General features: G+C 31.6%; 2 protein-coding genes across 2 annotated transcripts; both read right to left on the bottom strand.

Annotated features, from left to right (window-relative positions):
- Nucleotides 1-12004: 12004 nt before the first annotated feature.
- Nucleotides 12005-12714, bottom strand: LOC139425281 (uncharacterized). Its single transcript, XM_071179252.1, has one exon. It carries the CDS (start codon nt 12712-12714, stop codon nt 12100-12102), a length of 615 nt encoding a protein of 204 aa, XP_071035353.1. The 3' UTR covers nt 12005-12099.
- A 608-nt stretch (nt 12715-13322) lies between these two features.
- Nucleotides 13323-16456, bottom strand: LOC107452092 (streptococcal hemagglutinin). The gene has a single exon (XM_071178901.1). It carries the CDS (start codon nt 16423-16425, stop codon nt 13837-13839), a length of 2589 nt encoding a protein of 862 aa, XP_071035002.1. The 5' UTR covers nt 16426-16456; the 3' UTR covers nt 13323-13836.
- Nucleotides 16457-17120: the final 664 nt, after the last annotated feature.

Below are 17120 nucleotides of genomic sequence, written 5' to 3'. Positions count from 1 at the left end.
CGCCAAAAGAAAGTTGATTATTTATGGTTCCAAAGCTGTAAAAAATTGGGAACCGCTGATCTAAAAAATTAAGTTAGCAATCAGCATACAAGTTGAAAGAATCAATCTACATAAAAACTATAATACAAGGAATCGAAACGTTTAATATATTATTACACCTAAATAAATTAACATAATGCTATTTATTTTTTGATATCTTCAAAATTATTTAATACTATCAAACAAGGAGGAGGTGGAAGGGGAGTAAAGAAAGGAAATGAGAGAACAAACTCATGAACTTCAACGAAAATCGTCAACGTGTACATTACCTTAAATGCGAAAAAAAAATCTTGATTCAGCTCTTTAACGAATCACCTTAGTTATCTGTTGAAAGTAATATTATGCTAGGTAACGTTTTGCTTTAACTGGGAATTAATTATATTATATACGGGTTTATATTTAGAAATACACTTCTCTCTTAGAAAAATAGTTGTTTTGAATTTTATTGGATAAAGAGCTTTTACACCAAAAATTATTTAATTGCCAAATTAGCGATAAAAGATGGCTTCTGGTTTCACTTTCAATATCCCGGATGTCAGACAAAGTGACGTTGTCCCTCTTATCTGATCTCAATGTCTGGAACAAAAAGTAGTTAAATTGACAAAACTTTTAAAAGGAAATTCTTCTGAATTGCAATTAAGTTTCCTTATTTCGTTAAATATAATAATCTGCGTTAATTTTCTTTATGCATTGAAAAATAACGTTTGATTCAAAATGGGAAAGATTCATCAAAAATATATACTACAGAAACGATCATTTAAATTAATTGTGATTTTTTTAATTCAGGAAATAGTTGGAGGAAATTTAGATATTCTTTAAAAAAAAATAACTGGAACCCTTTTCATATTTACTTTATATTTCTGAAAATTATGAGTATCACGAACTATTAGAATGAGTAATCAGAGAATCAGCAAATTTAAAACGTCTGAAAACACTTTTTTTTAAATATTTTATTACGTTAAAGTTACCTTTATTTATTATTTATTTAGATATTTTGATAGGGAATTTCAATTTTAGAAATATATTTTTTCTGCAAAATTAAAAAGCAAAACAAAACATCTTTCTTTTAATTTTTATAAATAAAAAAGTATGAGGAATTAACATTGAAATTTTCACAAAAACGATTGTTTTCAAAACGTAATTCGAGTGTCTATATACATTCAATAATAGTTTTTATGCAGGGTGTTCCATAGCGAGTGCCTTTAATATACATTTTTTAAATCTTCGAAAAAAATTTTATTCAAGATAAATAGACGCAGATTAGAGTTTTAGATTCAAAAAATAATCATAACGCTATCGTAGAGGAAAGTATGATNAGGTGGAAGGAGTAAAGAAAGGAAATGAGAGAACAAACTCATGAACTTCAACGAAAATCGTCAACGTGTACATTACCTTAAATGCGAAAAAAACTCTTGATTCAGCTCTTTAACGAATCTCCTTAGTTATCATCATCATCTGAAGCTGAAAGTAATATTATACTAAGTAACGTTTTGTTTTAACTGGGAATTACTTATATTATATATGGGTTTATATTTAGAAATACACTTCTCTCTTAGAAAAATAGTTGTTTTGATTTAACTGCATAAAACGTAAATTGTATTGGATAAAGAGCCTTTACACCAAAAATTATTTAATTGCCAAATTAGCGATAAAAGATGACTTCTGGTTTCACTTTCAATATCCCGGATGTCAGACAAAGTGACGTTATCCCTGAACCTCTTATCTGATCTCAATGTCTGGAACAAAAAATAGTTAAATTGACAAAACTTTTAAAAGGAAATTCTTCTGAATTGCAATTAAGTTTCCTTGTTTCGTTAAATATAATAATCTGCGTTAATTTTCTTTATGCATTGAAAAATAACGTTTGATTCAAAATGGGAAAGATTCATCAAAAATATATACTACAGAAACGATCATTTAAATTAATTGTGATTTTTTTAATTCAGGAAATAGTTGGAGGAAATTTAGATATTCTTTTAAAAAAAATAACTGGAACCCTTTTCATATTTACTTTATATTTCTGAAAATTATGAGCTTCACGAACTATTAGAATGAGTTATCAGTAAATTTAAAACGTCTGAAAACATTTTTTTTTTTTTAAATATTTTATTATGTTAATATAAAGTTACCTTTATTTATTATTTGTCTAGATATTTTGATAAGGAATTTCAATTTTAGAAACATGTTTTTTGTGCAAAATTGAAAAGCAAAACAAAACATCTTTTAATTTTTATAAATTAAAAGAAAGTATTAAGAGGAATTAATAGCAAAATTTTCACAAAAACGATTGTTTTTGAAACGTAATTTGAGTGCCTGTATACATTCAATAATAGAGTTTGTGCAGGGTGTTCTATAGCAAGTGCCTTTAATATACATTTTTAAAATCTTTGAAAAAAATTTAATTCAAGATAAGTGGATGCAAATTAAACTTTTAGCTTTAAAAAATAATAAAAACGATATCGCTAAAGAAAGTATGATGAAAAACTACGAAACCTGTTTTATTGCAGATAAAACAGAAGAGTTGAAAACAGATTATTAGAAACAGCTAAAAAAATTGATTGAGGAAATGTATTAAATTTGTTCATTTTCATCTCGACAGATTTTGATAGCATTTTTGTTTTTTCTTCGCTCGAAATATTTATCTGCAACCCCTTATAATTATTTTTTTCTTCATTTTTGGCAACGACTTGAAAAATATTCATTAAGAGAGGTGATTTGAAAATACTGTATAAATTATAACCCTTAAATTTTGGGAAAATACACCGATTTTTGAATGAAATGAATCTTCCAAATTATTGAAAAATGACTTCTTGTAGTTAATATTACTAATAATAGCAAAATAAGAAACGTAGCAACTGAATAACTTTTGACCTAATGTCCTACATTAGTATGTTTGGTATCTATTTAATATTTACCATTATACCAGTAACCCATTACCAATATTAATAAAGCTTCGATAGCGCCAATAATAGTTTTAAATTTTATTTTACATTTCCTCTAAATAAATAAGTACCGTCCATTATTTTAGTTTTTCACTGCATAATTTAATTTATTTCAAGTACCATTAACTTTAAATTATTTAATTTTATAGAAATGCGTTTGAAAAGCGTAACTATAAACAAAATAAACACGTGATCTCAGATTTCTTTTCAGGAATACCAATTCTGCGGCCTAGTTCTCAGATGCGTTTGTTGAGTTTACTTGACGTAACGAATAAAAAATAAATAAATATTAAATAATTCTAACATTTTATTAAGTTTTAAGATAGTTAATACTTTATTAAATATTAATAACGTTGTTGATTATTAAAAGAATCATCGATAACGTTCTTTTTGATTAAATAGAGCTGAAATCAAGCAAACATTATTGATCTTATATTTTAAATATTTGAAAAAAACAAAATCGTTTGTAATAGTTTAAAAGAACGGAGGGGAGAGGATACTAAATCATGAATGATAATCAGTACTAAACAGTGCAGTTCTCCTTTTCACCAATATGAACTAATCGATAAAATCACTGATATCAGATCAAGATCATTGAGATCAAGTACAATAATGGATAGAGTGCCTTACTCAACAATAATTTTGTTTTTCACCAAAGCACATATACTAAACTTCCACTAAATATTTAAGATATGGTTTAAGCTTATATGTATAAAAAAATAAAAAATAAATAAATAAAACTTATTTACAACAAGAATAAGCCATTTCCGGTTGATTGCTTTAAATTAAAATGCTTATTAAAAATTTGTAAACAAACTTTGGAAAGAAGTCTAGAGAAATATAAAATTTTATTGGTATAGAAAAAATCAATAAATATTGTTCACCAAAATACGTAATTGTGTCAATCCAAATAAGTTATAAAGCAACTTTTATTTACTTTATTCTGAACGGCAGTATTTGAAGAGGTTGTTTAAACTTCCAGTAGAAGATTTGCTTGCATTAATTTCTTCTTCTTTTTTTTTCATCATCTTTCGATTTATTTTTTAATATAATTATTTGTTTTCGGTTGCGAAAAATTCGTTTCCAAGTTCTTCCGTTGTTCTGGCTTTGGTTGCACTATGCGTCGAAGCACTAATTTGTTATCTAGAATTAAGATGTATAAATTCCCTTACCCATTGCTGCAAATTCAATGGAGTAATGCATTAAAAACTTGAAAATAGAAATAGTCACGTTCTGTTATGACGTCAGAGGAGTATAGCAAGACTTCCTGTTGGGTTTGATTGAGTTTTTTTTAGAACAAATAGTGATTACATTAGCAAGTTTTAATATTCATATAAATTTTTACTAAATTTACTTTTTTTCCTACCAAGCTGTCTTTTTTTAATTTAGTTTGTAATAATAGTAGCTAATCGAAACTTATAAAATTTTGAATCTGAAAAGCAGGGCCGGATTTGGGAGCCCCAGGCCAGACTAGTCCATGGCCTGGGACCCCCTTAAAATGGATTTTTTGAAAATAAATTAAGAAAAACAATAATATTTCTAATTTTTTCAAAATGTTATGATTATTTTTTAGTTCTAATTTAATACAATAAAGTAAAATTTAATTTATTATTATTTATTTTAATTTTAAATACGCTTTCTTAAATGAAAAGATATATAAATACTTTTATATTTGAATAAATAAAAAATATACGAGAAAAAAATTTAATCTAAGGGCCCCAAAAATTTGAATGGCCTAGGGCCCCGCGAACGCTTAATCCGCCCCTGCTGAAAAGTTGTTTAGAAGCCATGATTTTAAACAGGCGCCCTACTCGTCTTTTAAGATGGATTTAGTTGATATCCTTTACAATTATGTTTTCTGGAATTATATAATAACAAGTTTTAAGAAGATTTAATATAATTTAAAATGAATTATTATAATCGCGAGTATACTGAAGTAATATTTTTTATTACACATATTGATCTATCTATATGTAAGTCGACTTCCCTACTTAATATCATTTGGTTTCATCTGGCTTATTTGTTTCAAAAATATTGAGGCTACTCATGGTTTCTCAATTTTTACATTGTTATATAAATCTGTATTCTCTCTTATCATTAAAAAATCAACACTATAATAGTTAGAAGAAAAACTGTAATAATTAAAAATTACTCAAAAAAGTTTTGAAATCTCTCCTCATTTAGATCTTCAAATCATCAGATATTAATATGCGTTTAATAATTACAAATTGAATCATTATCATTATTTATTTTGCGTTTGTGTAACAATTCTAAGTTACTGTATACCATTTTATGGCTTTATTTAAGTATTACTACTTTTTAATACATATTCAGCTGAAAAAAATTATGCATTTCATTTTTAAAATTTTAAAACAAGTTTTTCAAAAATTGGATTAAGGAAGTTAGTATAAAGCTCTCTAAAAAATATTTATATGTTAGTATATCAAATAGATTTTGAAAAACATGTGTACTAAAGATCTAAATTTCATAAACTTCATTCTTATGCATTTTTAAATAATAAGAAAAATTTTTTAATCATATGATAGTTTCCAAGATGACAAATTATTGCTTCTAATATATATTTTTATTTGCTCAAACTCAAATTATGGACAATATCAAATAAAACTTAACAATCAGCATTTTGCTTCAAACCTTTACTATGTTGTTCAATATGTTGATGGTCCCTTAAAATGTCAGCATTTTCATATTGTAATAAACACCTCATATTTGATACAGTTTATGACCAATGAACGATCCATTGTATTTGCCATTTCCATGAGCAATGTCGCGTGCTTCCATTACCAAACTCATCGAAGCGTTTACAAAGTGATTGCTCCCCCTTGCGTTTAGTCTACTTTAACGAAACAAAATCACTAAGTGTTGGGAAATGTAACATAAGTAAAATAGGAATATGACTATTTTTTATTTTAATATAAAGCGTGATACAATTTCGTGTACAGTGCGTAAAAAAATTTTTTTTTAGTAATAAAATACGGAACAACACTTTAAATAACTCTTGATATAGTTATCAGATACTTACGTATCAAAATTCAATCTTAAAGGCTTAAAGAGGTGACTTCAAATATTTTATTTTATTTTATAACTGTCGTTAAACAACCAACCCAATTTTAAGGGTTTACGACTACTAATGTTCAAGTCCGTAGCCTTGTAATTTTGAACCCAATCCGGAACACAAGGGAACTCCTGGATCGAGTATTGGGAGAAATTTGCCTTCGTGGAGGACGAAGACCACGAGAACCTCCCACGGTTAACCTGACGGCAAGGGGACTCTAACCCATAATCCACCTACCACTGAGGATATTTCACACTGTGGTCGGTGCAAGCCGGATGTTCCAATTAATTAATGCAGACGATATTTGAAGTTACGAAATCAGATACAAAAACGTACTTCCTTTGAAGAAACTTTCCTTTTCTTTTTTTTTTTTTTTTTGCCTGACAGATTTGGATTCCGTACAATCAAAATACGAATCGCAATCTGGGAAATATATTCCCGACAGTTTAAACAGGGGAGTCAAAAGTTTGGACCTCTTACTATTAACTTTACTTTTTGTGTTCTTCGCCATGTCTCGATAACTTTTAAAGCAAATCTAAAAAAAATTGTAGACAATTACAAATTTCGTTTATCCAAAGATAATTTCCGGCAAAAAATAATTCTTAATAATAGTTATTTTTTATTATTTTATTTAATAATGGTTGAAAACATTTTAAATTCTAAGGTATGCAAATTATTTTCAAAAAATTTAATATGGCAAAATACAAAATTTGAATGAAATCGGACGAATAGTTATTGAGAAATTGAATTTTAAAAAAAAATTGTACATTTAAAATCCGAATTTCCGATCACTAGCTCAAATGTTATTCCAGTTGTACTTAAAATGCTAATCAATTTATTGACAGTACTACGAGGTACGAGGTCAGTTATACAATCCTAATTTACAGTCATCCCTAGAAATAGCATCCTGCCAACAGATACCGACAAATCGCTGTCAATGATACTTCAATAAAAACTTAAAATTGGGAGAGAAATGTTTGTTTGTTTTTTTCTTTGCTTTTTTCTTTTTTGTTCCACTTTTATCACAGTTGAAGATGCTGAAAAAAATGCCTTTAAATTACATTACTCACAAACAAACAAGAATGAAATGCTACGAATTTCTTATCTTCCTACATTAACACGTTGAATGCCATGGGGGTCACCGATGGCCGGTGAAGCCAAGATTATTAGAAACTAATAATTGGAGTAAATTTTTAATGCTTTTAATTTTTTTATATTATTATCGTTACTAAAATGGTTTGAAGAAATTAATGCAATACATACTGAGAAAATCATTTTGGCCAGACGGGCAAGCCGAAGAAACTCAATACACATTTTTGTCGCTGGCACTAAAAGCAAGGAAAAATTAACAGTTTTTTTTTTAAAAAAAAAAGCACAACTTTTACATTTGCTTGAATTTAATGACCAATTTAATTCAAGCTGTAAAAAGCATGAATAATGTAGGTAAACATTTACTCGAATGTAATTAATATAAAGCTTAATTTGAAGTTTGAGGAAAAAGTCTTTTAATTCGTATCCTGATTTTTTTTTAATTGGGAATTATATAATATACTTAATAGTGTCAATATACGTAATGTATTTGTTACTAAAAAATTCTGAATAGGTTAATTTTGGGACAAGTTAAAAATATTAACAAAAAATATGAAAATGTTTCGTAAATTAATGTCTAGTGGGAAAAGCAATGATTGTACAGTACGCCAAAAAAAACGGACCACCCTGAATAACTTTTGATCTAATGATCGGATCACGTTCTTCAAATAAGTCAGATATTTAAAATTTGATTTCTCATTAAGTATTTGACCGATTTTGCTCAAATTTTGTATTTTGCCTTGTAAAATTACATTCTTTAAAATGATACAAAAGTTTGTATACCTTACAATTCAAAACTTCTTCGTCCATTATTAAATACTACAATAAAAAGTAATAAATATGTACTGAAAGTTATTTTTTGCATGGAGTTATCTTTAGATAAGCGAATTTTATAATTGCGAAATATACAAAAAGTAAAATCAACATTAATGGGACCAAACTTTGGAGCGTTTTCCCAACCAAACTATTAGGACCATATTTCCCAGATTGCGGTTGCCCCCTATATTTTGGGGGTCAGAAATCCGAATACGTCAAGAAAAGGTATGTTTATTCAGAGTCCGTGTCCTATTTCGTAACTTAAAATATTGTCTGCACTTATTAATTAGCATATTTGAGGTCACCCCCTCGAGCCATTAAGATTGAGTTCTAGAACATGAAGATTCAATCATTAGATCAAAAGTTACTTAGGGTGGTTCATTTTTTTTTCGCACTGTGCATAGTTTTATCACAATACAATAGGTGTAATTATTGAAATTCAGAAAAATTTGTGGAGCTTCTTAAGAATAATAAACATATAGTCAAGTAGCATGAAGTGCGAAAAGTTCCTTTCTTGAAATTCAAACTAAGCCACATACTTTAATTATTTTTTTTTTAAAAAAAGATCTAATTCCATTAAAATAAATATTAAATTTCATTAAATTCGGGTTCAACGGCCCAAATCGAATCGTATGATAAATTCATATAAGTGTTAAAGTGATCCTTTTTTTTTCTGGATTCTTTTTGGTGCTTTCTCTTCTTGTGTTTTTTTCTCCGTTGGCCATTCGCTACTGTGTGGACGTTAAAGATGTTATGCCAACCTTGGAACGCAAAACAACATTGAAGTATACCTTCAATTAAAAGAATTAATCTAAGGTTATACTTCATATAAAGTAAGAAAAGAATAAATGAAGTGTTTTCAGTATGTTTGGATTTTGTCCTAATTAAGATATTTCTGTGCCGACGACCGGCCTGTGTAGGGGTTAGGGAACCGCCCTTGCATCTGAAAGATTCTAGGTTCGAATCCTGGACAAGGCATGGATGTTCTTTCTTTCTATGTAGTATCTGTCCTTACTGTGGGAGCAACGTTGGCCCACCTAATATGGTGCCCCTGAAAGAGTGGCCAACAAATTTGCCCTTAGATGCCTGTATGATGCCCAGGTGGGTCATCCTAAAAAGGTGGGCATTGGAAAAAAAAGAAAGACATTTCTGTGTAGTATCTACCTTATGGGACTTAAATCTCCATATTTTCTTAGCTAATAACATGTTAATGATTGCTCAATGTAACAGTAAATAATTCAAGTGAAATATTAATGGTTGAAGAAGTATATCTAATAAACGTTAGAAATAAATGGTTTCCACATCTTGAATCAGCATATTTCAATTGTTTTCGAAAATGCCTTGAATATCAAGATATCTGCAACTTTTTAAAATGCGTTTATCGGTGTAATTAGTTTAAAAAGTCTTAATTGTTAAATGCTGCATATTTGTTCATGAATTTAACACGGAGATTTCTTCTTTTGAAACTCTAATTTGTTAAAAAAAAAATTTGCAATTTTAAGTTTGAGAATATTTTCCCACTCTTTTATTACATTTTAACTCCCTACTTTCCTTTTTACTTGAATTTGCGTAAGTGTGCAAAAAAATGTACAAAGAGTTTGATGAAATAAAAAATTTACGATTCTGTTTTTAGTTCCAATATTATTAACTGTTAAAGTTGTAGTAAAAGAAAAGTGGCCGATCTATTACCCGTTGAAATACAACTACATAGTTGAAATTCGATGTGCTGATAGGATCAATTTAAGTTATAAAATAACCGAGAAAAAAAAAATTTCCAATATTCCAATTTGGTCGAAAGTTAAATGCAAATTTTTGTGCTTTTTTATAATTTTTTTTTTAAATAATAATTGTTTACCCATTGTAATAGAAAGTATATATCCCGCTTGTCTTGATGTAAACAGTAACAAAAAAAAAAGAATAAATAACAAATAAAAAAAAGAGAGACAAGATGTTGCCAAATATAAATCTTATTATTTATATCGACATTTCAAAAAATACAGAGATTGAAGAGAAATAACTGTTTCCAATGCGAACTGTTATAGAATAATGTTATCGTTATATATTGTTAACAATTACAGGGTACGTAGCCTTTTTAAAAAGTGCTTAAGGGTGCTAATTTTTGATTTACGTTTTTTAAAAGCCCTTAAAGGTGCTTTACTTATTTAATGTTAGTAAAAAGTGCTTAATTTTTTATCTTTTAAGAAGAGATTTTTTCTCTGCGATATCGATTGTCGCTCTAAATTACAAAATATTCATGATTTTTATAATTTTCTCTGCAATGTTTATCAGAAACTAGTTATTTTATCTTGATTATGTAAAGTTTTTGAATTTTATTGATTTTATGTTTATAAATTAAGAACTTTAAAAGGATAGAAAAAAATAATTTTTGTTACTGCATAGATCCCAGTTATGATTTTTTTTTTTTTAGAAAGTGATTAAAAAAGTTTTCTGAGTGCTTAAAAAATACTTTAAAGGTGCTTGTTTTTTGAGGAAAAATCTGGTTACGCACACTGAATTAAAATTACGCCTCATTTATTGCAAATTCTTATTATGTCTGTATTCGTAAGTTAATTTTTTTAAGAACAATTTTCAATCATTTCGTTACGGTTAGCTTACATAAAATGTGCTGAGATAAAATTATAATAGTTATGTACAATGAACTCTCACTTATGCACCGGTCTAAGAGACCAAGGGATAAAAAAGAGCATAAGTGAAAAGCCCATTCAAAGTTCTAAAACTCAACATAAATTGCAATGAGAGCATGAATAAAATTATTTCTAAAGATTAAATGATAACATTTATGATGGTCTAATATTTACTATAACTATACATGTGGGAAAAAATTGTGACACACCTAATAACAGTTTATTTTCCTACAAAATGGTCTGTAATAAATGCGTATTTTTGTCGATTAATTTCTAAACCAGTTTTTTTCAAGTTTATACAAATAAGGAAAGGGAGTTTCAGTAGATAAATTAGTAGATAAATAGTCAAGAATAGTGGCTAAACTTTCCAACACTTTTATATGATTTGGAGGAACTTTATCGTGATTTTCGCCATCGCTGAAAATGATTATTTGTAATAGCTATAACTTAATAGTCTTTGACCAAAAACTAAAGTTTTATTGGTAGTGGGGGAGAAAAGGTGCATGATAAATTTTTAAAGCAAATCTAAAGAAAATTTTTGATGTCATAGCATGCTGCATTATAGGTTGTTTGATTCTTATGGTCACTAAAGAGACCACCTTTTATTTTCCCTAAATGTCTATCTGACTTCAAGCAAGTGACCACGGTCGCTTTCATAATCCAGATATTCTGGTATTCCAGGGATTCTTTTTGCTAGAAAATAACAAGGGAGTAAAACTAACATCTGGGCTAGAGCAAAGGTTCTTTCTTTGGAGATGGATGGGTTTTCAATGAGGGTGGTGTAACAGATATGACACCTAATTCGAAATAGTAGGGGAAAATATGTCTTCCTAGAAAAAATAAAGGTGAAAAAATCGCACGAAAATTATTCAACTATTTCACTAGATCCAACAACATATTTCATTTTACCTGTAACAAAGATTGTTCATTTGCTGGAATTTTTAATCAAAAAAAAATTTTTTTCTAAAAACATTGGGATTATTTTTTCTACTAAAAGAAAAAAAAATTTAAATTTGCATCCCCTATCCATAGGTTTACATCCCCTTAACTATCCTATCATTTGAGCTCCCACGATTCACAGTCAAGTCATGAGAACTAATGGAATTGATTATTCACAATTGATCAGCAATAAAGGGTCTGAATAAGTGTTTCATTTATATGAACACATCAAAGATTATATTTCTGTTCTCTTTTTTACCCCAGCTGAGTTAAATAAAGTCTTCAAATTGATAAGAAAATTAAACAAAATTTCATTCGAGAAGAAGCATTGAGAGCATTTAAGATGTCATTTCAACTTTTAACTTGAGGGGTCTCATAACCTGCGTGGTTCAGATGAAAAAATGCAGCATAAGATATAAAATGCATGAAAAATGAAAATTTAGACAAATAAATAATGAAGATAAAGAGAATAACTTTTCTTTATTTCTAATTAGCTGTTAACAAGAATGAAATCCTATTAAAAATAAAAAAACATATCGTAAGATATAGTTAGACCTTAAAGTGTGGATAAAGCAACAGCAACAGAATTACTAGTGTTTAATGTCGACGAAGTATCAACCATGTTGATATTAGCAGATTTGAGGACTTGCATAAGAGCTACCATGGCTTCCATAAGAGCTTCCACCGTTGCTTCACTTCTAGATAACCCAGAGCTTGTGAGTTGAGAAATACTCGATTTAAGACCGTTGACCAAATTATTAATTTCCAAACCATTAGGTCCAATTGATTGCACAACTAATGAAGCCATTTTGTTAACTCGAGCCGCAGCTGCCGGTGACTTAAGGCCAATAGGAGAATCGGCTAAAGATTTCACTGATAATGATGGAGTTTGTAAACTAACAGTTGGGCCTTTGCTAGATGGAACACCGAAATCTAAAGAAACGCCATTATCTAAAGCAGGATAACCCATATCGGAGCCTAGAGCAGAACCAAATTCGGAACCAGCTCTACTAGGAGATGGACCACTTAAAATTGATACTACAATACCTCTAGATGCGTTTGATAAATCGTCTTGAACGTTAATGCCTGACAGGTCAATTCCATATCGAGGAGCATTAGACGATACTCCTTGCAAGGTAAGTGAAACGAGTTTTGGAGCCTTTGAGTTCATGAGTATAGCAAGACTTCCTGTTGGGTTTGTTTGAGTTTTTTTTAGAACAGTTAGTGATTACATTAGCAGGTTTTAATATTCATATAAATTTTTATTAAATTTATATTTTTTCCAACCAAACCACCGTCTTTTTTTTATTTAGTTTGTAATAATAGTTGCTAATCGAAACTTATAAAATTTAGAATCTGAAAAGTTGTTTAGAAGACATGATTTTAAACAGACCCTACTTTTGACCCTACCTAGTCTTTTGAGATGGATTTAGTTGATATCCTTTACAATTATGTTTTCTGGAATCATATCATAACAAGTTTTAAGAAGATTTAGCACAATTTAATATAAATTATTATAATCATGAGTGTACTGAAGTAATATTTTTTATTACACATGTTGATCTATACTATATGAATGTCTACTCACCTACTTAATACAGGGTGATTCTAAAAAGATGGGCAAAATTTTAGGAAGTGATAGTACACACCCAAGCAAACAATTTTTATCAAATAATGCATAGTCGAAAACAAAACGCAAAACTGCTAGAGGGTGTCAAAGTTTATGTTCTTATATGAGGCAATTCCAATCCGAAATTGGCGGAAATAGTATCAGCGAGATTTTTCGAAAGATTGATGGCAACTCCCTTGGAGGTTCTGGCATTGAAAGCAGCTCTAAACACATTTGACTTCGAAAGAGAACCTGTGAGTGGAACAGAGAGTTTCGCAGTTAATCCACCAGTCGAAGAGGGTCCGAAAGCATCAGGGCCTGCTCCTCCTGGATAGCCTCCACCCAAGTCAATATCGAGAGACATATCCGCTGAACCAGAATCGGGGCCAGCTCCACCAGGAGATGGACCACTTTGAATTGATACTACAATACCTCTAGATGCGTTTGATAAATCGTCTTGAACGTTAATGCCTGACAGGTCAATTCCATATCGAGGAGCATTAGACGATACTCCTTGCAAGGTAACTGAAACGAGTTTTGGAGCCTTTGCGTTCAAATCAGAGTCGGAAGATATCTGGCCGCTGGATGATAACACATCAGCTGTTGCGTTGCCAATGGCTTGAGCGTAATCTCTTGAGTCAGATCCAGTTCTTACTTTAGATACGGCACTCACGATAGCAGTTCTCAGCTTCGCTGCAGTATTGTCATCCAATCCGAAATTGGCGGAAATAGTATCTGCGAGATTTTTCGAAAGATTGATATTCTGGCATTGAAAGCAGCTCTAAACACATTTGACTTCGAAAGAGAACCTGTGAGCGGTACAGAGAGTTTCGCAGTTAATCCTCCTGTTGAAGAGGGTCCGAATGCATCAGGGCCTGCTCCTCCTGGATAACCTCCACCCAAGTCAATATCGAGAGACATATCCGCTGAACCAGAATCGGGGCCAGCTCCACCAGGAGATGGACCACTTTGAATTGATACTACAATACCTCTAGATGCGTTTGATAAATCGTCTTGAACGTTAATGCCTGACAGGTCAATTCCATATCGAGGAGCATTAGACGATACTCCTTGCAAGGTAACTGAAACGAGTTTTGGAGCCTTTGCGTTCAAATCAGAGTCGGAAGATATCTGGCCGCTGGATGATAACACATCAGCTGTTGCGTTGCCAATGGCTTGAGCGTAATCTCTTGAGTCAGATCCAGTTCTTACTTTAGATACGGCACTCACGATAGCAGTTCTCAGCTTCGCTGCAGTATTGGCATCCAATCCGAAATTGGCAGAAATTGTATCTGCGAGATTTTTTGAAAGATTGATGGCAACTCCCTTCGAGGTTCTGGCATTGAAAGCAGCTCTAAACACATTTGACTTCGAAAGAGAACCTGTGAGTGGTACAGAGAGTTTCGCAGTTAATCCACCAGTCGAAGAGGGTCCGAAGGCATCAGGGCCTGCTCCTCCTGGATAGCCTCCACCCAAGTCAATATCGAGAGAAGAATCCGCTGAACCAGAATCAGGGCCAGCTCCACCACGAGATGGACCACTTTGAATTGATACTACAATACCTCTAGATGCGTTTGATAAATCGTCTTGAACGTTAATGCCTGACAGGTCGATTCCATATCGAGGAGCATTAGACGATACTCCTTGCAAGGTAACTGAAACGAGTTTTGGAGCCTTTGTGTTCAAATCAGAGTCGGAAGATATCTGGCCGCTGGATGATAACACATCAGCTGTTGCGTTACCAATGGCTTGAGCGTAATCTCTTGAGTCAGATCCAGTTCTTACTTTAGATACGGCACTCACGATAGCAGTTCTCAGCTTCGCTGCAGTACTGGCATCCAATCCAAAATTGACGGAAATCGTATCTGCGAGATTTTTCGAAAGGTTGATGGCAACTCCCTTGGAGGTTCTGGCATTGAAAGCAGCTCTAAACACATTTGTCGACAGAGAACCTGTGAGTGGTACAGAGAGTTTCGCAGTTAACCCACCAGTTGAGGAGCGTCCGAATGCATCAGGCCCTGCTCCGCCTGGATAACCTCCACTCAAGTCAACATCGAAAGACATATCCGGTGAACCAAAATCAGGACCAGCTCCGCCAGGAGATGAACCACTTTGAATTGATACTGCAATACCTCTAGATGCGTTTGATAAATCGTCTTGAACGTTAATGCCCGACAGGTCGATTCCATATCTAAGAGCATTAGACGATACTCCTTGCAAGGTAACTGAAACGAGTTTTGGAGCCTTTGCATTCAAATCAGAGTCGGAAGATATCTGGCCGCTGGATGATAACACATCAGCTGTTGCGTTGCCAATGGCTTGAGCATAATCTCTTGAGTCAGATCCCGTTCTTACTTTAGATACGGCACTCACGATGGCAGTTCTCAGCTTCGCTGCAGTACTGGCATCCAATCCGAAATTGGCGGAAATCATATCTGCGAGATTTTTCGAAAGATTGATGGCAATTCCTTTGGAGGTTCTAGTATTGAATGCAGCTCTAAACACATTTGACTTCGAAAGTGAACCTGTGAGTGGTACAGCGAGTTTCGCAGTTATTCCCCCAGTTGCAGAGGGTCCAAAAGCATCAGGGCCTGCTCCTGCTGGATAACCTCCAGTTAAGTCAACGTCCAACTTTGAAGTACCTGGGATAGTCGCTGCTTCTGAATATGTTCCAGATAATTTATCATCACCAATCGTTAATGTTATGGGAGGTTGAGTTTCATCACCTGTGCTTCCTAAATCAAATTCATCGCCTCCTACTTCATTTTCTGAAACATCATCATTCGCAGCCGCTTCTTTTGCAAACATGCCAATTAGATCTTTAATTTCCATTATAAAATGTCTGTTTACAGTTCCTAAAGTAGATTTGAAGCATTGTTGCAAAGCTTTTGCGAGTGCTTCTGTCTTTACATTGATGCTGTCAAGATCATCAGCATCTTCAGCAATGACAAGTTCTGCCATAGAAGATGCGAAGGCCATATTCATTGCCTGCATCTTTGCAGCATTACTTCCTCCTGAGCTGCTCATGCTACTGAAAGCTGACATCATCGTTTCTACTATTTCTTCCATGTCTTCTTTTTCTTGTTCTGGGAAAACCGGAGATGTACTTATTTTTTTGATAAGACATTTCATAAAAGCTTGCGCTTTAACTGGATTCGCCCAAGGACTTTTAGAGTTGCTACCGGAACCGTGATGACCTCTTCTAGCTTCAACATGATCGTACTGTACATAGACTAATAGCAGAGTCAAACTAAAACTAGTTAACCAGTTCATGACTGCTTTAGTTGCAGTTGCTCAACTGATTGTGACTCTGTTAATTTTTCTCTCTCAATTTATATGAAAAAATCCGTGATTAGTTGCAGCTGAACACTGTTTTTTTTAATTAGAAGTATCTTATCTTTTAATTACTAGTTGTTTTCTTGAATTTTGTGGAATGTTTCGTTTGGTAGAGTATAGTCGTAAAATTATATGATCACATCACGAAACTGCAATAGGCTCCGTCATAAAACTTTCATCTTTTAGTAGAATTTTCTTCGGAGTGAGGGAGAGTATATACATCTAACCGTGATATTTATTATGTTTAGATTCTGAAAATACATAACTCAAAAAAAAAAAAATTCCATTTTACAAACACATACTTATAGCCAAACAGCTAAACGGTTAATAGGATTGCCCACAGACTAAAACCTTCCTATTAATCATTTTTCTCGGTTACCATAACCACTTTATCAACAAACTTGTTTTAAAAATTCGTATTTAATTTTTAATTTAAAAAAACTCTTGTTCGACGTTTTTTGTTAAAAAATATTTTTAGCAATAGTGCAAAAAAGTTAATGCTAATATTGCTTTACAGTTTTAAATAGTTATTTTGCATTCATCGTTTTAATTGCATATGTTGACAGAACACAGTTTCACATAAAAAAATTTAATAGAAGTAAATACAACTTATCAAATATAACACGTATTCA

Source organism: Parasteatoda tepidariorum, chromosome 3 (genome assembly GCF_043381705.1).
Source record: "Parasteatoda tepidariorum isolate YZ-2023 chromosome 3, CAS_Ptep_4.0, whole genome shotgun sequence".
Classification (NCBI taxonomy): Eukaryota; Metazoa; Arthropoda; class Arachnida; order Araneae; family Theridiidae; genus Parasteatoda; species Parasteatoda tepidariorum.
This window is presented reverse-complemented; position numbering and strand designations above follow the sequence as displayed.

Excerpts from the sequence above, each read along its gene's own strand:
- LOC139425281 (XM_071179252.1), bottom strand. The coding sequence starts at position 12,714 with ATGAACTCAAAGGCTCCAAAACTCGTTTCACTTACCTTGCAAGGAGTA.
- LOC107452092 (XM_071178901.1), bottom strand. The coding sequence starts at position 16,425 with ATGAACTGGTTAACTAGTTTTAGTTTGACTCTGCTATTAGTCTATGTA.